The sequence below is a fragment of the Artibeus jamaicensis genome, unplaced genomic scaffold, assembly GCF_021234435.1.
Source record: "Artibeus jamaicensis isolate MK-2021 breed Jamaican fruit bat unplaced genomic scaffold, CSHL_Jam_final contig_456, whole genome shotgun sequence".
In the NCBI taxonomy this organism is placed as follows: domain Eukaryota; kingdom Metazoa; phylum Chordata; class Mammalia; order Chiroptera; family Phyllostomidae; genus Artibeus; species Artibeus jamaicensis.
Genome location: NW_026521839.1, coordinates 3655671 through 3679432, shown reverse-complemented (window position 1 = coordinate 3679432; position 23762 = coordinate 3655671). Strand labels below are relative to the sequence as shown.

Here is a 23762-nt window from a genome sequence, read left to right as displayed (position 1 = left end):
CTCACATATGATCGAATCAGTCACCGACCAACCTTTATCATTAAGAGATAAAGTAATGTTTTGGTATATGGCCTTTCAAACTTATTTTTAAAAAATAAATATGCCCTTTCCACACATATACAAATTTGTATCAGGAGGGACTGATACCTAAAACTGGGTAAGAGCATAAGGCAGAGCTCTGAGGTACGTTAGGGCTTGTCTTTCTCAACAAGGAAGAATAAAAACTATGCGGCGTAGTATATTCAGATCACCCTTTGAAATTTTCAGGTGAGTTTCAGTGACAGCCAGGACTATGGAGGGAGGAGGGGGCGCTTGGAGCCTGGGGGAAAATCGGGTCTGGGAGGTCCTCCCCCAGTACTTTTATACAAATAAAAGAAGCTTATAACGAACATCAAAACTGATTTAAAGGAGGAAAATCCATAAAGCTGTATACATAAACTAAGAAATAATGAGGGCAGGGGATGTGTACGTGGATTGTTTCAAAGGTGCTGGTGACGGAGCGCCAGCCACACCGGCCGCGGGTCCTGCTGGGTCTCTCTGACGCCTCCGAGCCCGGTGCTCGGTGCAGCCACGACTGTGCCTTACCCGCCTCCATTGGGACGAGCTCAGAGTGCGGAAGGCACTGGCCCAGGTGGCAGAGGCGTGAGGTTGGATGACTGATTGGTCACTTGATTTTATCGCCAATTGGAAGAACCACCCTAAAAGAAGAGTCCACTGCCTACGGAGCGGTCACTGCTGGGCTCCAGACCCTTGGAAGTGGTCCCACTTTGATTTGCAGAACAAGGGGTCCGTGTTCAGCAAACAGCCTGCTCGAAGCTTAAGCACCTACAACTCCAGTGACCCCATCTCCTGAACCTCCCCCCCCCGCCCCGTGGGTAGCATGAGGAAAAACTGAACTGTGTTTACCTCCCAAATCCTGGCTGAGATGAGTGTCAAGAAAGGGTTTCCTGTGTGCACTGCCCCTTGACAATTTGATATAAATTAAAAGGGAGCCCCACACCCAGATCCCCTCCCGGCTGCCTTTCGTACATATGTTGTAATACAGGGAAGAAGGGCGTTCTGCTTGGCTATGCCTTACAGCGGAAACCTCATTATCGGTTGTTAGGGAACAGAGGGAGGTCGTGCCAAACCCGGGGCCCCTGGCTTCAGCACTCTCTCCAGTCAAATCGTTTACAGAGACATCGGTAAGGGAAGAATCATGTTATTCCTGTATTCATGTTCTTTTCTCTCACGGACCAGCATATATGCAGTCAAACCTGCATAAAGCACTAACTGTAAGGGGGACGGAGGAGGCAATGTAGAGGGTGTTAGCTTGTGGACAAGTGCTTCGTGCTTCTGCAGGGCAGGGATGCGGTTCACTTGTCTCTACATCCTGGTCAGGTCCCGACCACACTGACACAGGAGGCATTGGGTAAATCTCTGTGGAGGTGACTTATTCAACTTTTTCTATAGGAGAGCCTTCCAAACTACAAAGGCCATTTTCAAAGTTTTGCGTGTGGCATGCAAACCACTAGAAAAAAGCACAGGGGACACACCTGTGGCGATGTGCTGGGTGTTCAAGAAGTGTGTCTGGAAGGAATGAACGAAGTGGAACTAGGTGTTCTGAAATGAGTGATGGATGACTTACCAAAATTTCAATCAATGTCCCCTCTCTGTCTGTGGGATAATACGTTTTGAGTATTGCGAGGGAATAGCACAAGAAACTTTTTATGTTTGTGCCTAAAATAAGGCAGGGTAGAGGGTGGGAACCTGACTGGGAAAAATAACAAACAGAGACTAATTGTTGCTTTACCGTGTGTCTCACTCAACGTAACAAGATTTCTGGGGACCACAAGCCTTGGCCGAGCCTGGAAGCTTGTCAGCCTCATACTTACTGAGCCGTACAAAAGCCCGTCGGAGTCCATGGCCAAGTACTGGCCACTCCCGGTGCTCTTTATGTACACCTCCCCCACGCTTTCCGCACTGAGCTGCAGCTGAACTGAAATAAAAATAACATGAGAAAAAGTAAATAAACACTCGGCCTTTGCCAACAGGGCCCAGCGGCCAGGACAGTCAGCCATGGAAACTTCTGCTCACTCATTTCAGGGCCCACAAGGATGAGCCTCGGATGGATCAACACAGAGAAATACAGTTGCTTGTTCTTTGCCCTCCAAAGAAAGCTGTCCCTCGGGAATTCCGTTTTTCAGAGAAGGAGAGGTGAAGCAGGAGTGCCCACCTGTCCCTGCCCCCCATGCCACGCCCAGCCCACGCTCTTCTGTACCTCCCTCCTTTCTCCTTGTCACCTGGGGGGGAATAACCAGGGGAGGAAGCTGCATTCATTTCCCTGGACTCCTGTTCCCAGCGATGCTGGGGGGCTCTGGAGTGTACCCCAGGCAGCCGACTGTGTTCTGCCTCAGTTACCGACCTGCCTTGAGGGGCATCTTGGCCTTCTAGGTGTGGGGGCTTCTCGTGGACAGATTGCACCAACCCCCCACCCTCTGTGGCGACCCAGCCGGGTAGAGGCAGAGGGAGACCGCGGCTCCTGATTGGAAGAACGACACACGTGCCTGGAACTGCAGGAACATGAAACTGTGGTTCTCACCTGGGGGCGATTTTGATCTTCAGGGGACCCCTGGCCATGTCTGGGGACGTTTTTGGTTGCCCCCCCTGGAGTGGGGTGGTGCTGTTAGCATCTAGTCGGCAGAGGTCAGGGATGCTGAGGAACACCCTACAGGGCAGGAGGCAGCCCTTCACAGCAAGGAGGCAGTGAGCCTGGAGGGTCACTAGTGTGGAGGCTGAGAAGCCTCCAGGTCGAGGGCAAGGACACGAGCCCCCGGGGCCACATTCTCCCAGTCTGCACTGACCGCTGTGCCCGCCGCAGGAGACAAGCCAGACTCCAGTGCCCCTTTGATAATTACTCGTTTGCTCTCTCTCCCCAGGGTGGCTCAAGAGGAAGGTGATTTTTTTTTCTTTTTAATTCTCAGCAAAGACTTGTTTATTCTTTTAGAGAGAGGAAGAGAGAGACAGAGAAACACTAATGTGAGAGGGAAGCATCCATTGGTTGCTTCCTGTACATGCTTTGACCAGGGATTGGAACCTGCAACCTAGGCATGTGCCTGACCAGGCACTGGACCCACAACCTTTTGGCGTAGGTGCCGGTGCTCCAAGCGACTGAGCCACCCAGCCAGGGTGTGGAGGGGGGTATTTTGGTGGTTTATGTTTGGGAATCAAAATTAATTTTGGACCCTTCTGGTCCATGTCTTCGGTCACTGACCGTCACGGCATCCTTATGACTGGGAGTGGAATGCAGAGCGCTGTTTCCACGGAGGCACACGGCCTGCTCCAAGGGGCGGCTCTGTCCGACACCGGGGGCCAGGGGGAGCCGGAAGGGGCGCCGAGCTTTGGTCGGCACATCGAGACCCCTCAGTGCTTTTTCTTCATTTTTCTTTCTTATTTAATTTACTTGAATTACCCTATGTTTCAAATTCCGAAACAATATAAGAGGAGACAATACAAATGTCCCCCATTCCTCTAGCCCCCCATTTGTAACCAGTGGGGATACAGCAGCGACCAGGACAGGCAAGACCCTTGTCCCTTTCCCAGAACACCTTGTCCAGCGGAAACACAGACAGATGAGTAAACCGCTCCTGGGTGTGTCTTAGATGTATCCTGCTAGAGAAGTTTCATGCCTAATGAGCAAATCCATGTTTTCCCTCCTGCCTTTTTATACACAAGCGCTAAGATACTATATGCACAATTCTGCACATTGGTTTTTGTGTGTTGGGCTTATCAACTAACTGGAGATCTTTTCACTTCATTACTGAAGATGGTCACCTCCCTCTTTTTTACCAGTTGAACTATGTTCCATTATGTGGCTACACCACAATCATTTAACTACCTCCCTATGAATATATCTGTATTTTATTTCCTTATCTCCTGTTTTCCTTATATACGGATTCATTCAGGGGGACACATAGTTGCATCACCCTATTGAAGCTGCAGTGTCCTTGCCCTTAGAAGTCTTTGCTGCAGAGACTTGGGGCCTCCTCTAGCTTCCTGGGGGAGGTGGAGTTTATCTAACTCCTAGGGAGGAGAAGGGAAGCCGCTGATCTCCTTCCCCACAGGGGCTCCTAACTTCGGCTAGCTCCGAGAGAACAGGCTGCAGGTCCTCCACTGGGGTCGGGCCCTCCCCATTCTAGCCTCAGAGAACACCTATAGCTCAGTCAGTCAGTGCTTTGCCCATCCAACTCCTTCAACACACCAAGCTCTTTGCTGTCTCAGGACCTTTGCACGTGCTCAGCCCTCTGGGACCTTTGCACATGCCTGGTACCTTCTTTGTCCTGGTACTCACAAAGCTGCTCCTTCTCCTCCTCCAGGCCCAGCCTAACACCCCCTCCTCGGAGAGGCCTTGCTCACCCCAGTATCCTATGACCATCTCCATATAGGTCCTGTCGCCCTTCCCATCTCACCCCCACCTCACTGCCCCGCCACCTTGGCCCCCACATCATCATCCTTCTCGCCCCTTGTTTGTTTCCTTCACGGCACTTAATGCAAAGTACAATTGCTTTTCATCTCTTAGAGGTTTGCTCATTTATTTCCGCCACCCCCGGAGAATGCGCAGTGGAACAAGGGGCAGGGGTCTTGTCTGGCCTGCTCCCGTCTCTAGCTCCTCATGCCATGCCCTGCCCTCTGGGGACAGCTAATTGTTGAATGAACAATGTTTTGCTGATATTTGTAGAGATGACTCTGCTTGTCCATTCATCAATAAGCTGTGAGCCTTCACCTATGTTTCCAAGATCGCCTTGTGGAGTGAAATTGGGACCAAGTTGAGAGTTGGAAGACTCAAGGCTGGGCTCTGCCACCAACCCTCTATGTGACTGCCTCGGCCAGTCGAACCTGGGCCACAGTCTCCCGTCAGTACAATGGGAGGCACCTGGGCTCAGCCTCGCGGGTTTTCTCCAGCTGTAACAGTCTATGAAGCAGGTGAATACAGGTGATAGCAATACCATACACAATTGAATATATTGTATAAAAGGAAACAAAGGAAATAAAAAGGAACAGAGTACAGACACGTGCCACCATGTGGATGAATTTTGAAAATATGCTAAGTGAGGACTTCTGCCAAGATGGAGACGTAGGTGGAGGAACCACCTTGCCTCTGTGCACAACCAAATCTAAGAACAACTATTTTTAACAACAATCACAACCAAGCCACACAGAAAATCGACAATACGGATTCCAAAGACAACTAAATGCTCAGCTAAACCGGTAAGAGAAGCGAAGCCAGCAGTGGAGCAGGTTAGCAAGAAAACATCCCCGGGTGGTGCACGGAGCGCAAGCAGCCGAAGGCGCTGATCGCGGGCTAGCTACGGGAGCGCACAGGGAAGAGGCGCGGCGGGCTGTGGGCGTGCATCTGCGTGCGGATAAACCAGTGAGAAGGGTGCGCCGGGCAGCAGGCTCGCACAATTCCGATCAGATAAACAAGCCCGTGGCGAGTGGTGTGATTGGACGGGCTGGGCTAGCAGAGAGGGCTGCCATTGCTCCCTCTCTGACCACGCCCCCACACATAGCATCACAAACCAGTGACCTGGGTCGCCCCGTCCTGGTAAACAACTAAGGCTTCGCTCCGCTTACTTAACAGCACGAATAGACCAAAAATGGCTCTAGGACAACTCAGAGCCCCAGAACCGATAGATCTAAGCGATGAAGAAATAGCCAGTCTTTCAGATGAACAGTTCAAAACACTGGTTATCAGGATCCTTACAGAACTGGTTGATTTTAGTCACAAATTAGAGAAACATATGGAAGCTAAACTAATTGAAATGAATGGTAATACAAAGGAAATCAATAGTAATGGAAAGAAAATTGGGACTCAAATCAAGGGAGTGGACCAGAAGGAAGAAAAAAATGATCAAACAGAAAAGAATGAAGAAATAAGAATTCAGAAAAATGAGGAGAAGCTTAGGAACCTCCAGGACATCTTTAAACGTTCCAACATCCGAATTATAGGGGTACCAGAAGGGGGAAAGGCACAGCCACCAGTGGAAAACTTATTTGAACAAATAATAAAGGAAAATTTCCCCAATCTGGCACAGGAAATAGACTTCCAAGAAATCCAGGAAGCTCAGAGAGTCCCAAAGAAGTTGGACCCAACTCGGAACACACCAAGGCACATCATCATTACATTAGCCAAGATTAAAATGAAGGAGAGAATCCTAGAAGCAGCAAGAGCTAAGGGGACAGTCACCTACAAAGGAGTTCCCATCAGACTGTCAGCTGATTTCTCAAAAGAGACCTTACAGGCAAGAAGGGGCTGGAAAGAGGTATTCCAAGTCATGAAAACTAAAGACCTACAACCAAGATTGCTCTATCCAGCAAAGTTTTCATTTAGAATGGAAGGACAGATAAAATGCTTCTCAGATAAGACCAAATTCAAGGAGTTCATCATCACCAAGCCCTTATTATATGAAATGTTAAAGGGACTTACCTAAGAAAAAGAAGATAAAAAAGATGAACAGTGAAAGGACAGCAAACTCACAGTTAGTAACAACCACACCTAAAACAAAAGCAAACTAAGAGGACAGCTAGATCAGGAGCAGAACCATAGAAATGCAGATCTCATGGAGGGTTAGCAAAGGGGAGTGGGAGGAGGAGAAGGGGGAGAAGATACCGAAAATAAGTAGCATAGACAGTAGATAGAAAATAGATAGGGGGGAGGGTAAGAATAGTAGGGGAAATACAGAATCTAAAGAATTTGAGACACGTGTTCATGAACTAAAGGGGGAAATGGTGGGGGAGGGGTATGCAGGGTGGAGGGGAATGGAGGGGGGAATAGAGCAAATGTAATGGCATAATCAATAAAAAAATAATAATAAAAAAAAAGAAAATATGCTAAGTGAAATAAGCCAGTCGCAACAGACCACATATTTTGTAGTTCCATTGACACGCAGTGTCCAGAATAGGCCACCCCACAGAGACAGGAAGTGGATGAGTGATGGCCAGGGGCCGAGAGGGGGCTGGGGGTGAGAGGGGGGAGAGTTATGGTTAGGAGGGGTAGGGTTTTTTGGGAGGTGATGAAAATGTTCTGAAGTTGATTGCAGGGATGGCTGCCTAACTCTGAATATAAGAAAAACCACTGAATTGTTCACTTCGTATTTTCATGATGGTTTTCACAGAACTTTCACATACATTTTTTCTGTCAGTTTCTCGGTATAACCCGGTATGTCTCTGGGAGGCCGAAGGAGGGGTAACCGTTTATTGCACCCGCAGTGTGCCAGGCAGAGAGCACGCTAGGTTGCATCTTGGCATAAACTGCAAACTTGGAGCATAGGCTCCACACCAGCCTGCAGGGAGGCAAGTTCTGGCTTGGCCGTGTGTCAGCAGTGCGGTCATTGGGCAAGTTGTTCTCTGCTCTTCGTCTCTCATGGTAGGGCCTGTTTGGTGGAGTAGCTGTGAGGGTCTAATGTGGGCACAGTGCCTGGCAAGGCCCAGTGCTGTCACTTCCCGGTGCTGAGGTGACTTCACTGCCCCTCAGAGCATTCCCCAGAGGGGGTGGCATGGGCTCTGTCCTACGGGTGAGACTCCCGGAGCTCGGCGAGAAGGTGGTTTGCCCGTGTCTCAGTCAGGGGTGAAACCAGAACCTGAACCCGGGTTTAAGCATTCCAAGTATCCCCCTTTTTCCTCTTTCATAAAACACCTTGAGCTCCAATTATGGAAACATTGGTCCGGATCAAGCCATACTCACTCCCCCTCCTGGACTCCCTTGTGTTCAAGGTCAGGCTGGTGCACGATACAGATGAGCATCCAGACCCCTTCTGTAGCCACAGCATACAGGGTGACGTTAGTCCCCTGGGACGGTTTTCCAGCTCCTAACTTTACTTGTTTTTTTTTTTAATTTTTTAATTATATTTTATTGACAATGCTATTACAGTTGTCCTGATTTTTCCTGCTTTGCCCCCCTCCACCCAGCAACCCGCAGTCCCTCAGGCAATACGCCCACTGTTATTCGCGTCTATGGGTCAGGGTCCTGCATATAAGGGCTTTGGCTACCCCCTTTCCTATACTGTATTTTACATCCCCTTGGCTATTCTGTAACCACCTATTCATAGCTCTTAATCCCCTCACTTCTCACCCCTTCTCCCACACCCCTCCCATCTCTTTATCTTTAAGCATTGGCATTTTAATTGTGATGTGTCTTGGGATACTTCCCCTATATTTAGGTATGTAGTCAAACACATCATAGGTGCAACAGAAACTCCAAGGGGCCAACCCTTTTAGGTAATCAAAGATGTTGTTTCCTTAAAAGAGCCTGCCTTTCAGAGCAGTTCTAGGCTCACAGCGGAAGTGGGGGGGGCACAGAGACACCCCCTGTACCCCCGCCCCCAGACGCACAGCCTGCCTGTTCTCTGCTCTCCCCACTGGACTGGCACCTCTGTTGAACTGATGCACCTGTGTCGACACGACATTGCCACCAAGGAAGACTTTGTAAAGCTTTTCATTTCTTAGTTCATTTCCTTAAACAATCCCCATTCCTGTTGCTCTGGGGGGGCAGCCGAGCTGCGCTGCTGGCTGCAGAGTCCCCTTTGGGCCATGCGAGGCCCCGTGGAGCGCGAGCCAGTGCGGCGGCGGCGGCACATGAGTCAGTTCTCGGCCAGAGCCCCGGCACCGGGTTGTTACACTGGCGAGAGTTCGTCTCAAGAGTTTCCTCTGTAAATATTATTTCTCCAGGATGTCCAAGTTTCATAGCTCATTTTCACTGGATTTCCTTCTGGCTGAGTTCCCTAAACATATATCCTTCTGCAAGCCGGGCTGGCAGGAAGGAGTAACACCCAGCCCAGGCTGCCCGTGTAACCGACTAGGTGTCCAGCTCCCTAGTGTGACTTCACTCCAGTTTTCCAAGCCCACATCCTCCCGCAGCTGCTGCCGCCGAGCAAGAGTGGAAAGGGGAGAGCGAGAGCAAGGGGCTCAGAAAGAGAGGGAGGAGCCGGCCACACGGCCTGGCTGCAGCCCCAGCTCCTCCCTCTGGGAGCCAAGGGCAAAGCCACTCCATCAACGCAGACACACGAACCCGCTATTGTGTGCTGGGAACTGAGCTCAGGGCCCCTCAGGGCCGTGGCCACAGAGGCTCACACTCAGTCAGGGCTACAGAAGACCCCAGGAATGCTAAAGCAACACACAGCGCGAACCTGCTTGTTTTTGAGCTAAAAGCAAACAAAGTGCAACAATGACAACAAAAACACTCTCCCTCCCCCCATATATATGCATGTATATATACAGCGAATATATATACATATTCTTCCAAGGAGAAGCAGAAAGTAATGTATAGTAAAAAGAGCAAATTTCAAAAGAATATAGCAAAACCTTGATGAAAACGTTATTCCGACAACGACAGTGTGTACCGCTCCACAGGGAGAGAGACAGACAAGCGGACCCTCTGCCGGGCCGGCAGCTGCTCCGGGCAGCGTGGGAAGAAGGCCTAGGACTGGGGAGGGGACTCCAGGGAACCCTAACTCCCCATTTCTTTAAAAACACAATTCTGAGGCAAGAACTGCCGGCTGGTAACACTGGGTAACTCAGGGTGAGGGGGCCGGCGGCATGGGTAGAATTCTCCTCTGTATTTTTCGGGGGACGGTTGACATATAAAGCCCAGCTGTCGGTCAGTGGGCACATGTTCAGAGCTGACTTGCACTTCTTGCTCCTGATACCCCCTGCGGTGCCCCACGACCCAGCACAGGCTTGACCTCAGGGACCATGTCAGGAGCCTCACAGTACGAACAAAGGCGCCTGTAAAGGAGAATGTTCCCCGAGGCAGGCAGGGCCCAGGGAAGCTGGTGCGGCAGTACAGGGGTGGCGGCCACTAAAGTCACACCTGTCCGTGCAGTTTCCTCGTTCAGTACCTTCCACCAGGTTCGCCCCGGACAGGGAGGCGCACCTCCCCTTTGTCCCGTGGGAAGGCGGATACTTGCTATGGGTGGGCAGAGGGTCAGTGGTTCGACAGTACCCGGAGCCTGAAGCAGGGAGCGCTTTCTGAAAAACGAGGGAAGCTGCTGACCCACAGCGCCCTTGTCGTTCCCCAGTTCTGAGCTGCAGACAGAAACTTTTGACCTAGCAGGAGAAACATAAAGCAATATTTTTTAAAGTACCCCAGTGTTAGACATAAAGTTCTTAGAGGAATCAGATTTACAAAGTACTATGGAAATGTGCTGTAAGAAGGTTGGCAGTGTTTGCTGGGTGGATTTGTCTGCCCTTTGCTAGGAATGCAAAGGGCAAGGGTCTCCAACCTCCGGCCACAGACGGCTCTGGGCCTGTTAGGAATGGGGCCCCCCAGTGTGGGGTGAGCTTGAATGTAATGTGCTGGATTCATCCGGAAACCACCCCCCACCTTGGTCTGTGGAAAAATTGTCTTCCACGAAACTGGGCCCAGGTGCCAAAAAGGTTGGGGCCTGCTGCATTAGCTTGTGCCGATTTTGAGAATGGCCTCTTGGTCAAAAAAAATGTCCGGCTACTGAAAGGTACAAGATCACCGTGCAGACCGTGCTCCCCGCTGTCCCCTGCTCTTCCTTTAGACCCCTTCGCGGGTCTTAGAGGAACCCGAGTACAGGTGAACACAGCGCTTCTGAGTGGATATGCTGCCCACCCCCCCAGGTGTTTGACCTTTTTTCTGAGCAGTTGTGAGTCTGCATCTCTGGTTTTCTCTAGAGCCTGCCGTTGACTCTTAGCAGCGGTTTATTTGTGGTAAGATGCGTGATTCCTACTTTCCAGGGGCAGAAGGGAAAGGTCACGAGCCTGTCGGTGCCACTGTGCCTCGTGTCCGAGTCCCAGGCATCCGCACTCCCATCTTCCTGTCCCGCTCTGGGAATTTTTAAAAATATGATTACAAGTGGTCGTTTAGGGAGACCCACGTGTGCAGGGCAGTTGTGCTTCTGCAGCACCCGTGGCCTTTAGGCGCGCTTTCCACCTCTGCCCTCCAAAGAGAGGCCCAGAGAGATTACGTGCCCGGTTTATTCTGGGTCGAGACTTCTCGTCCTTTGCCGTGTTTACCTAGAGTGAGGTCAGCCTCACTCAGAGCTCTGTGAGGTTGTTTTATGTCAGTGGCATTTATAATTAAAATGTAGCCGCAAGCCAGGCCCCATAAAACATGAGAGAAAGATGGTGAGGAAAAAAAAGTTGAGTTTATGGAAAAAAAATTCCAGTGGTTTGGAATACATATATATCTGAAAAAGACTTTTCTTAGAATGTGTAAAGGCGTCTGCTTCCCCTTTTGAGTCTGAAAAGGGTGCCTGGAAAATTCTGTTACAGTCCATGGACTGTGTGATGTACACACATTTTTTAAGTTTATCTAGAAAAATCCCATTGGTATAACCAGATAAGGGGTGTGTGGGGAGGTGGGCTGGGGAGCCTTCTGGCATCACGTCAGACCAAGGCAAGGACACCCCACTGGAGGAGCCTTCCTGCCTGCAGAACTGCTCTGCCTTCAGCCTCTGGCAGGAGGGTCCCGCTTTGCCTGCATTGGTTTTGTGAGAAGCAGCTTTGACTTTTGGCCCTAGATGGTGGGAGCAGAGCACCTTTACCGTCAGGCTCCGAGTCTCAGCAAGCCCGAGAACGGAAGCCCGACCAGGGGGCGGGTGGGGTTTCACTGAAGAGAAGGAGCCTGTCCTTTAGGAAGGGCTGCAAAGTAGCATTCTTTTGACCAGCCAACTCCCCTAGTGCCTTTAGGATGTGGTTTGATTTATAAATATTTGATTGGCACACACTTTGCTCAGAACATTTCCATCTGCGTGGTGAGTGGTGCCAGGAATCCTGCTGCGTACTCAGCCTCTTACGTGCTCGGGGAGGCCGGGGTGCAGGCTGCAGGAGGGGCCGCAGGTGGGGGCCGCAGGTGGGGGACTCTCATGAGCTTATTTTTATTCTCCAGCTACTGTTCCCGTTATGAATCCCGTTGAGGAATAAGTTGCGGGCCCCATCTCCAGAGAGGAAGCTCCAGCAGAAGGAGAGGAAGTGGACAGGGAGCCTTTCCTTGCTTTGCTGAGGACGAGGGGCAGGATGGGGCCTGCGGGTTGGTGCCGGTGCGCACTCAACCTGCAGGCCCGGCCTCGAGAGTGACAAACCTAGACCGACCCAGAGACGCGGAGGGGAAGGGTCGCCCTCAGTTCGGTGAGCAAGCGCTGCGGTTATTTCATGTGACAGACACCGAAGATCAGATGGCTAGAGGAGGAAGGCCGAGGAAGCTTAGGGATGAGGATGAGGATGATTAACCCATTTTCCAGCACTTACGGTATGCTCGGTAGTGTTTTAAACACTTTAACAAACATCGTCACACTTAAAATTCCTCCTTTCCTATGAAACAGGTATCCTTGTCATCCTTGTTTTTTATTTAATCTAAATTTGTTTATTTAAGTATAGTTGGTATAATTATACTAGTTATATAATTTTCAGGTGTACAATATAGCAATTCATCATTTTTATACCTTGCAAAGTGATCACCCCACTAATTCTAGTCATCACCTGTTCCTGTGGGAACTTATCACAATATTATGACTACATTCCCCTTTACCTTTTCACCCATCCCCCATCCTCCTCCCTTCTGCTAACCATCCCTTTGGTCTCTGTTTCAGTGAGTCTGTTCTGTTTTATTTTTATTCCTTTGTTTTCTTTTTTAGGTTCCACACATGGATGAAACAATGCAGTATTTGCCTTTCCCTGTCTGACTTACTTCATTTAGCACGATACTTTCAAGATCCATCTATGTTGTCACAAATGGACACCTTTTTCATTCCTTTTTATTGCTGCATAGTATTCTGTAGGATGTAAGTACCACATATTTATCCACTCATCTACCGATGGACACCTGGGCTGCCTCCATATCTTTGCAATTGTCAACAGTGCTGCAATGAACAGAGGGGTGCATATATCTTTTTGAAGTAGAGCTTTTTTCCCCTTTGGATAAATATCCGGAGGTAGAATTGGTATATATATTTCTAGTTTTTTGAGGAATCTCAATACTGTCTCCACAGTGGCTGCACCAACTTGAAGTTTCCCTGACAGTGCACCAGGGTGCATTGTTCTCCACATCCTAATCAACACATGGTATCTGTTGACTTTCTGATAATAGCCATTCTGGTTGGTATGAGCTGGTATGTCAGTGTGGTTTTAATTTGCATTTCCTTGATGATTAGTGATGTTGAGCATCTTTCCATGTGTCCATTGGCCATCAATATGTCCTCTTTGGAGAAATGTCTTTTCACGTCCTCTGTCCTTTTTTTTTTTCAGATTGTTTATTTATTTATTTAGGTTCTTGAGGTATATGAGTTTTTGTATATGTTGGATCTCTACCCTTTATCAGCTATATCATTGGTGAATATATTCTCTCATTCGGTGGGTTGTCTTTTCATTTAGTTGATGGTTTTGTCATCCTTGCTTTTAAACCAAGGAAACCGAGGCACGTGGAGGGGAGGTGACTTCCCCACGGTGACTTGGAACTGGTAAGCGGCGAGGGGACCCGTTCCCTTGTCCATCTGACCCACACGCAGTCTGTGTGAACCCAGCGTATTCATTCAGTCCCCTTGTGGGGCAAAACCACAGCCATGGTGCTGCTGTCGGGGGCAGCGGTGGGATACGGAGGGAGCTTTGGTCTTGGAGGAAGCAGCCGGGGATTCTGTGCAGAGATTTCCCAGTCACTCGCTGGTCACACGCCCTGTTAGCTCAGTGTTCACAGAGCAATGATCATCTGTAACCACAGGGGTGGTAGCCAGGCAGCAATGTAAGCGTCTAGTCACAGCCTGGCACATCCAGGTGCTCCACCGGTATTTACTTATTATACTGTTGAATTTGGATTTATCTGCCACCAATACAATTCATTCACTCATCAAATTAATGTTCACCAGACACCATGTCAACTGCTGGGCATAGCGTCAGCCACAGCAGTTACAGTGCTGGGCTCTGAGTTCCCATCCACAGGGAGCCCATGTGGGAGAAAAGCATTAAAGAGTCACATAAACAAATGTGAAATTCCAACTCAAAGGAGAGCTGCCTGGCATACTCCTCAAATAGCAATCTTTCCTGCATCTGTGCCTCTTCCAGGGTCCTCCCTCTCCCGTGATGTCTCCATTTACCCGCTGCCCAGAGGAAAGGCCCTGGGAGTCGACATGGATCTTCTCACAACCGGCCCCAAGGGCCTTCTCACAGCCCACGGCTCTTGATCTCTGCCTTTGCCTGGCGTTTGTGAGGCCGCAATGGCGCAAGCTCCCAGCCTGGCCGGCAGGGCCAGCAGGGCCGGCTGCCTCCACGTAGTGGGAGGAGCTGTGAAGGGCAGAAAGTCCCATCGGTGGACACACCTCCCTCAGAGCCCATTACAAAGCCTGCGCCAAGCACCCCTTGCAGGTTTACGCCACCGCAGAGGCCTCCTCTTAGGGACCTGGGAACTTGTGCTGGAGAGAGGAGACCAATTTTGAAAACCTCCCAGTTTTGTCCAGGGGACAAAGCTAAGCTGTGAAAGGAGTTTTTTGTTTTGTTTTGTTTTTTGCATTGTAGAGCTGGCAGTCATACAGTTCTATCTTGAATGATTTATGTAGATTTCTTTAAATATTTGATTGGCTTTTAGAAATAATTCTTTCTGAAGGAAGTCTTAGAGTATGGCTCTGTACCTGATCATGCTCAAACTAGTGATCAGGGAATCAGTCAGTCAGAGATCATCCACTCCACGTCTGCCTGTCCAGGTCGATTGTTTCCGAGTCATCCTTGAAATTGAGAAGGGTTGTGGCAGTACCGCCACTGAGCAGAAGAGGGCGACAGAACCACATTCAGTGGGTGCATCCAAGCCAAGGAGTCCTCTTGGCTACAGGATCTCCTGTGTTTTCGGTGTTGTTGAGTACACATGGCAGTGTCATGACGAGCATTCCACAGGTGGGGGAACTGAGTCTCAGTATTTTCCATACGGACAGACAGCTGGGAGCACTGGAGACACCCGCAGCTCCAGATAGGAGAGGATAATTGGAAGGGTCATGGGGCTGGAGGCTTGACTCTGCTTCTGCAGAGCTCTTCATGCAAAATGGAGAGGCTGATAATGGTCGATGGTTGCTCCAGTTAGAAAGTGGAGGCACAGGAATATGAACTCAGGCTTTCTGACCCTGCGACTCAGGCCCCTGACGCCAGGGGGCGTGTGGGTTATTTGGTTCTCCCGGCACTGGCAGGCACAGGGGTGGACTTCTGCTCACTCACTGCGCTCGCTCTGATTTCTGCCCTCGGTCCTAAAGTGAGTACAGAGACCAACACACTAACTCTGAATGTTGCCCAAGAGGCACTGAATCAAACGCTGAAGCTAAGACCCCCTGGCTTTCCTGGAAGGCAGTATTATTGAAGAGAAAAAGCTAGAGAAGGTCCTAAGCATTAACTCCATCATGTGTGCTGGGTGGCATACATATTAATCTTCATGGTGACAACAATGACAGCAGCGGTGTCAACAATAGCAACATCAACCAGCATGTGCTTACTCTGGGCCAAGGGACAGTGCCCAGATTTTTCACTACATCATCTCACTTAGTCTTCTCAAGAAACCTGTGAGGCAGGTAATATTATTATTGTATAAGTGAGAAGAGTGAGGTCAGAAAGGTTCCGAAGCTTTCCCAAGTTCACTTGGCGAATCGTTCATCCAGCGTCACTTGTACGCGCAGACCTCCTTGCCCACCCTCCCGAGGCTGCCTGTATTCCAAGGGTCCCTGATATCTTGGGTGAAGCAGCCGAATCCTCAGCACTGCTCAGAAGTCCCAGTATTACCTACCTAGAGTGCGATCTATATGTTGATGATGGAATGATGACAACGAAGACATGTGGCATTTGCACAGAAATTCCAATACTTGGACATTGTCATTGTAACCTCCTGTTACCCCAGAATTCCAAGTTTTCCGAGAGAGCCAGCTTAGCCTGGAGGAGCAAATCACCGAGATTGTCTTTCCCCTGAGATTCTGAGGACCAGAGAGCATTCCTGTCAGTTCAGAAGACTGATAAAACTTATTAGAGATGTTTAAAACCTTGGGGAATGAAAGCTTGTTCCCTGTGTTGAGTGGGACAGATCACACAAATTGCGTGGCCTGCCTCACACAACAGACTACAATCTAAGGTGATTTCTTCGCAGGAAACGTTTTCTGCACAGTTGACGTCGTGCTAAATAGATTATTTTTTGCCTCACTCTGGTGCCTATTTTTCATCCAGTACCAGGCATTCAGAAGGTGCATTTGAAGACAAGCCATCAAAACAAGGCCCGACACATCTAACTCTGCAGCCCTGTGCAGGAGCCCTGACTGCAGATGAAAGCCACAGCCTCGTGTCTCCTGGTTTCATCCCCACTTTCCTTCTCCCCGCTCCCGACAGGCTTGGGCTTTTTGAGCCTCTTAGCATGGAGCAGATCTGACCTTTGGCTTCTCTACAACATCTAACGCTTCAGGGCAACTCAGTGGACTCCGGATAGCATGGCAGTGGGACCCCGACACCAAACTCAACACGTGCCAACCCCGAGAGCAGCACTAAAGCAGAAGGAAGACATTTTTATTCTTTGATAGTCAAGAAGATTCTTTTCTCCAAAGTTTTGACCCCGTTTATCAACACCGCCGCCTGAGAACTGGGCTGGCAGGAAAGCCCGGAAGAGATATTCAGCTTTTGGCTGGAGCTGCTCCTGCTCTCCGGTTTCTGTAAGGTCTGGCGAAGGACTTCGCCCCTCCCGGCAACCTCGGCCACAGGGCAGGATGTGCAGAGCGGAAGCTGCATAATTTATGATGTGTAAGACTATAATCTGAACTAGGATTTCACAAATCAAGCCCACTGGAAAGGTAACCCAGCCACTTCCAGCGAGTCAGGAAACTTGAACCTGAGCCCATGTCTCGATGCAAGCTTTACTGCGCCCGCCCCACGCAGCTCTGCCCCTCATCGAGCAAACGGGACCCTGACCAGCCTCAGGGGCCAGGCCGCTCACTAACAACAGAAATCTGAACAGTGAAACACTGGCCTCCACCTCTGGGCTCAGAGCAGTTGTATAAGTCAACAGAGTCCCCTTTAGGTCAGCGGTGGCTCGCACGAGTCTATTTTCCACACCCAGACCCTTCCCAGGTCTATATCACCCGCCTCCAGGAGTGTCGTGCCTGAATGGGACCCTGCAGAGGAGGGCACCAGATTTAGATGCCCTCCCTTCCCCCACCCCTGGCTAAGGAAGACGCCAGAAAGGCCAGGGGCTCTAAGGAGATGAGTGCTTACTGTGCTGGTCGCTCTTGTCCCTCGTCCCGTCCACTGTACCATCTGGAAGGATCCTCAGAAAGTGGCCCCCATTGCTGCAGTAGAGAAGTTTGGGCTTCTTGTAATTCTCCAGAGGCAGGTTAAACCTCTCGGTCAGGGCTGTGAACGTGCTGACTTCCCCTTCAGCCATGGCTCAGCGGCTGCTGGTGAAGGGTGTTTTCACGGCTGTAAGAAATCGAACAAACCTGTAGAATGTTCTCCCAGCAAAGGTGCAAGGCACGCTTTCAAGAAGGGACAGAGAACCTCGGGATGCAGGGCTCTGGTCGGCCTGGAACCGCCGACTAGCCCGGGCATGCCCACAGTGCGGGCCCTGCGTGGTGGCCGGTGGTTAAGGAAGGATGGCCCGGCATGGGAGGGATTATCGGGGCATTTCTCACTTCCCAATTGGACACAGCTTTGGATCAAGCTGTGCGTTTTTTAGAATTTTAAATTTAATCATTTGGCCAAGGGGAAAAAAAATAATGTGTCGGTCCCTCCTTCTGATCCACACACATCCTCAAATTAAATACCGAAGTTGCCCTAAAATAACACCCAAGGTCAGGCCGAAACCCACAAAAGCTGAGAGGCCGGCACTGAGGTTTTGCCCTCTCCCCTCCCACGGTTTGGACTGGGCGCTGCCAGCCCAGGTGCAGAGGCAGCACAGAGAACCCGGGTCCTCGAGACCCAGTGGACTCGCACAGGGCCCCCCAGCCTCCCACAACGGGGCAGCCAAGGGCTAGTGTGTGGAGGAAAATTCCGGGTTTGCTGGTGAGAATGGAACCAGCACTAGGAAATGGCACCTGGGGGTGTCTGGCGGGGCTTTTAAAGGGCAGGCACAGACCCACGGGGAGTTTTCTGAGACACCCTTACGAAGGACAGGCCAGTCATCGCCTGCTTCCACAGCTCACATATCCCGTGTCACAGAGAAGGTGTCTCTTGTCCCAAGGCCATCTTCAGCCTAGTTATCGTTTAATGAGACATACTTATTATGACTCAGAAACCACTGTATTGCATATTATAATCCTCTAATGTGGTTTCTGCCACTGCATGCAAACGTACAATGTACTAGAGCACAGAAGTATTGATGATGTCTCCACGCATTAAAAAGCATCTGCATGCCCCCACCATTTAGGAGAATGACGGGCTGGGTGGCCGCAACGGCAAGGCAGAGGCCCAGAGTCCAGGCCACCAACCGGGGGCCTGCAGAAGGGTGAGTAGATGCTGGTCATCACATTGGTTATCTGCTGGCCTTATACCACCAACGACCATCATCATTAATGTATTCCGGGCTACGAGTTAATTCATATAATCTTCACTGTACACCTTTGAGACAGGCGTTAATAGTATCCCTGTTTTTTTTAAATAAAATGAAGCCAAAACTTAGAGATGTGCCGTGGTGTCCAAGGTCAGCAGCTGGTAAGCGATGGAGCTGAGCCCGAAGGCGGGTCTGTGGAAACAAAGCCCTAACTTGCCCTCCATCACCAGGAAAAGCGCGGCGACCTCACCGACTGTGGTGTTGCCGTAGTTCTCTGCCCCTCTAGCCACGGTTTCCCTTTCTGTGGTTTCACTTGCCCTGGTCAACCGTGGTCTGGAAATATCAAGTGAAAAACTCCAGCGGTGACTGACTCCCGAGGTTTGGGCCTGCAGTGCTCTGCGTGGCCCGGCGCAGCCTCCCAGCCTCGGCTCCTCCCCGCCCGGGACGCGGGTGCAGCACAGGCGCAGGGTCTCACCTGTTCGGCACTCGGCCGCCTCGGCTATCAGATTGTTGTGGAACCTCAGCGCTTGTGTTCAGGGAACCCTTATTCTACTTCACGATGGCCCCAAAGGCATTTACCTAGCTCTTATTGCAGTATGTTATTGTACTTGTTCTGTTTTATGATTAGTTATTGTTGTTAATCTACTATGCCTCATTTATAAATTAAAGTTTACCATAGGTATGCACATATAGGAAAATGTAGTATGTAGGGTTTGGTACTATCTGTGGTTTCAGCCGCAAATTAAGTTATTTATTTGCGACCCAGACATTGGTAATCACCACCGACAGCGCTGGCCTTGGCCCACATGCCAGCCTGGCGGTGGGAGCCCGGCAAGTCCTCCTCCCCAGGAGAACCCACGTCCCAGGAGGACCCTGTGAGTGTTGCAGAAAGCCGCCCGCCTCCTGTGTTCCCCCGCTCACCGGCCACCTGTCCCTCCATCCCCAGAACAGCCTCGCCGAGCTACTCCACAGAAATGCCTTCTGCTCTAAACGAAGGCAACAGTTTGCATAATTTGTCCTGGCGACTTTGGAATTAGGATTTGTGTTGTTTCCTCTGCTCCAAGCATGTCAATGTCTCTGGTCCATCTCTCCCTGTTGGCCAGTCACACCATCCCTGGTTCTGGTTGTCATCTGAGGTCATCCACAGAGAATTCTGCATGTGCCATACCAACTATATTTGAAGTCCAACCACCCCAAATGCCCTCTCTCCGCTTGCTGACCCGCTCTTTCCCACCTCACCCTGACAGGTAGGAAACTGAGTTTGCACCCGCTTCACACGGCAGACAGCATTTGCCTTGCTCGGCACACTGCATTTTCTTCCCAGCCCCTTATGCTTTCTTCCAAACCCTCCTCTTTCATCCACAAGCCCCCAAGTCTCCGTGTCCACCTCTTTCTCCCTCCCTCATTTGGTCTCTCTACTGAGCCCTCTTCCCACCCAGCCTCTCAGTCTCCTTCCCGCTCCCCTCGTTCAGGACTCCTTCTGATGTAAAGCACTTCAGTTCTTCCAAACATGGATCTCTTCACCCATCACCTCTCCATTAACATACAAGATCCTCCTTCTTGAAAACACAGCTAAAAGATAATCAGTGCCTTTTGTTGAATCAATTTTTTTCCAAGCACTTACTAAGCTTTGTCCTCAATTTGGTGCAGGAAGTACTAATTATGTGCCAGTGGCTGCCATTTAACTGTACAAATAGCCATTTGTAGTGTCAGTCTTCAGTGGATGGAACTTTGTTTCCTCTTGTCCCTGGGTTTCCTCCGGTGGAGGTCCCATGTGCCCCCGATTGTACGTGTCAGGGACAGCCTCGCTTCTGGATCCAGCGTTTGTGGCCAGTCTCCATGAAGACATTTCTAAGGGTCGGGCATGAATTTGGTTCTGTCTACTGGCATTCTGGCTTCCCCCTCTTGGTGTGGAGGGGAACCGATGCACAGGTGGGCTGGATGGGGTTGGAGGGACCAGCTCTGGCCAGGAGCGTCCTGGTGCTCCCGTTCCTGGACATTGTCCCTGCGGGGCTCTTGTGGCTAAGCCACCTCTGCCAGAGGCCACCTACAGCTACACAAGGCCACAACTCTGCCCTCTGCCTGCTCCCGCCAGCACGATGCTCAGGGATGGGGTGGTTGTGCTGGCTTCAGATTGCTCCCGTTACCCTCCCATGCAGACCCACACCTGGAAACCTGAAGGGGACAGGCCGACTCCCAAAAACAAGCCTCGAGTCGCCGTGAAATCGGTAGACTGTGGAAGCAGCATTTATGCATCATGGGAGACTTTAAAACTTTCCTTTTGTTGCCAAAGGAAAACCCAGAGGCATGAAAAGCCATTATTATTATTATTATTATTATTATTATTATTATGCTTTATTACGCTGTCCCTTGCCAATGCTGTATTTATTAGAGGAGGGGGATAAAGGGAGTCTGTGACGTGATGAACCTATTAGGCAGCAGTCTTAGTTGGCCCTTGGGGACTTACACAGATTGCTCTAGTAAATGAATCCATTAACTATGCAAAATCCAGCATTAAGCGTGGTGGAAATGTATAAGCTGTGCTTCTTGTGATTATTATCCTTTTGTTGGCTGTCAGGGGAGGGGGTTCTCTCTTCCCACCCCCTGTGTGTAGGTTTGTGTGTGCATGCTGGGAGGTGGAAGAGATCCAGTGGCCTTTCTGTCATGGTTGAGTGCTCAGCCCAGCCCTCTGAAATCCTGGGAAAACCTGAAGACTTTCTCGCCTTATCAGTGACACCAAATGAGGACACTGAGCCTGTTGGAACACCCGTGTTGAGGCTGACATAGTTTGTCTGTTGCAGCTTGTGGAAGAGAACGTGAACTCTGACACGTGAACAGGGTGGTAAGCCTACGCTCTGGTCCAGGAACACAGTAGTCACGGCTCAGTGTGGTGCCGTGGGTGGCACTGCGCAGCCCCTCGTCCGTACTCACTGGCTCTGGGGCCCTGCACGCACCGCTCACTCCTCCCCGTCTGCCTCAGACTTGTCTGAAGGGCTAAGCAGGCTCAACAACCATCAGGGCACTTGGAAAGGACAAACACGGGACTTGGCCTGGAGGAGACAGGAGTACCTGGTTATGTTGGACTAGTCAAGCCTTGTGTGGTCTGGGTCAGCTGTGGTTGAAGGCTTAACTTAAGATCACTTTTCAATTGGTATGAAAATAGAATTTTTTAAAAGATTTTTGTTTATTTCTCTTTTAGAGGGGAAGGGAAGGAGAGAGGGAGAGAAATATCAATGTATGGTTGCCTCTCATGTGTCCCCTGCTGGGAACTGGCCTGCAACCCAGGCATGTGCCCTGATTGCGAATTGAACTGCAACCCTTTGGTTCACAGGCCTGCACTCAATCTACTGAGCTACACCAGCCATGGCTTGAAAATAGAATTTTTTATTTCCTTTTACATTGGGAAGAAATTACCTAAGCCTCCCCCTGGCCCCATCATTCAAGCCACCAAGAGAGCAGAGAAATGAAGGAGGCAAAAGTCACTGTTTCACGCTCAGTGCTCAGCTAATCCACAGTCATCCACAGACATTTGTGAAGCCCGTTATACATAGGAGAACTCTGTGCTCATTTTGGCCCTGGCGACGAGGCCAGAAAGGAAGACTTACAGTTCTAAGAATCAAGGAAATGTTAATTTTTTTGTTTTGCTTTTAACCTCTGTCACTGCAATGCAGAATACTCCTGGAAGGAGATCTTTTGCAAAGTGTATAAAGCCACTGAAAGTGGATGTATAGGTATCTGTTAAGATGATAATTGGATAAGTGCCCTCAAATCCAGAATATGTAAAACAGGCTTTGACTTTGGTTCCAAATATGCTTTAAGTCCTTGCCCCCCCCCCCCAGAATGCCATTACCTCAAAGCTTAACTATTCCTTACAGATGTTAACTAACCTAGATCTTGTTAAGTCAGAATGCATGTTAAATATTAAGGGTAACTAATGAAAGCAAACATACAAAATATGTCAATTCCAACCAGCAACTCGTAAGAGATAAGGGAAAGAAGACAAAATAAACAAAGTTATATTTATCTACAAGAATTGAGAAAAATAGAAAATTAAAAAAATTTTTCAAAATCAGGTGGTAGAAATAAATAAAAAATATTTATAATTACAATAAATGTAAATGGTTAAATTTACTACTGGATTTTTAAAAATTTCATCTTTGATTACAAGAGACACATTTAAAGTGCAAGGATGCAGAGGTTAAAAGCAAAAGGATGAGAAATAGATACCAAATGTTAACAACAAATTAAAAGTTAATGTGGCTATACTAATATCATATAAAGTAGGTGTAAGACAGAAAGATCAGTCAAGGATAAAAGAGATCACTGCATAATGCTAAGTGGAACAGTACAAAGATATAAAATGTTGAAGCTTGTGTAACAGTGACATGGCCTCAAAATATATGAAGCAAAAATCAACAATCCACAATGATAGCGAGAGATTTTAATACATTTCTGCCACCAATAGCAGAGCAAACAGACAAAAGCATAATCACAGAAGACCGAAATACACATTAACAAGCTCAATGAATGAGCACAGGAGAACTCTGCACCCGGCGGTCAATGAACCCCATTCTCCTCAAGCGCATCTGGAGCATTTAAAAAACTGACTGCGTGTCAGGTCAAAAGGCAAGACTCAACACAAATGAAGAATCCATGGTGTTCAGGCTGTTCTTTGGTAGCATAGCAGTCACTCCCAGCCATCCCACTGGCGACAAAACCCTTTCGATTGTACCTTTTCAACGTCTCCAGAAACAATCTTCATTCCCACTGTGGCTGCCTCGGTGCAGGCACAGCACCTTCTCTCTCCTAGGCAGCTGTCACTGGCAGCGGGGGTCTCTCTCCTTTTAAGGAGTTCCCCTTTAATCCCCTTTGACCCTGCCGTGAGTGACCTTCCTAGCACACGAACTGGATAATCACTCTCTCGCCAAAGCTCTCTGACTGTGTCACGGGGTTTCCTTCTGCCCTCAGGACAATAGAACCCGACTCCACAGTGAGCTGGGAGGCCTGGCCCGGCCGCTCTTCCCCTCCCTGACCTGTCCTTCTTGCAGTCCCCCACAGCCGCACGCCCAGCGCATTCTTTCTCTCTCTCCCTCCGCCCTTCTACCCTGGCCTGGCTAAGTCATACTCATGCCTCAAAAATTCATCTCGGGTATTTTCTCCTCCAGAAAGCCTATTTGGATACATCCCCCAGCCCTCGCCGCCCTCACTTCCTCCACACCACATGTGCTGGCCTGGATGAGTTGATTCCCTAATGCCTCCCCGGCCGCCC

The 23762-nt window shown here is 49.7% G+C and overlaps 1 protein-coding gene across 4 annotated transcripts in view; it reads right to left on the bottom strand.

Moving 5' to 3' along the window:
* FGF1 (fibroblast growth factor 1) overlaps positions 1-23762 on the bottom strand; it is a 94819-nt gene that overhangs the window by 5792 nt on the left and 65265 nt on the right. For 3 of the 4 annotated variants that reach the window (XM_053666500.1, XM_053666501.1, XM_037141726.2), the window contains 2 exons: positions 17221-17424; positions 1875-1978 (listed from right to left, as the gene is read on the bottom strand). In XM_053666500.1, the coding sequence (XP_053522475.1) occupies positions 1875-1978; positions 17221-17389 (273 nt within the window). In that variant the 5' untranslated portion in view covers positions 17390-17424. The remainder of the gene's footprint in view (positions 1-1874; positions 1979-17220; positions 17425-23762) is intronic. The other variant, XM_053666502.1, reaches the window with a different exon arrangement.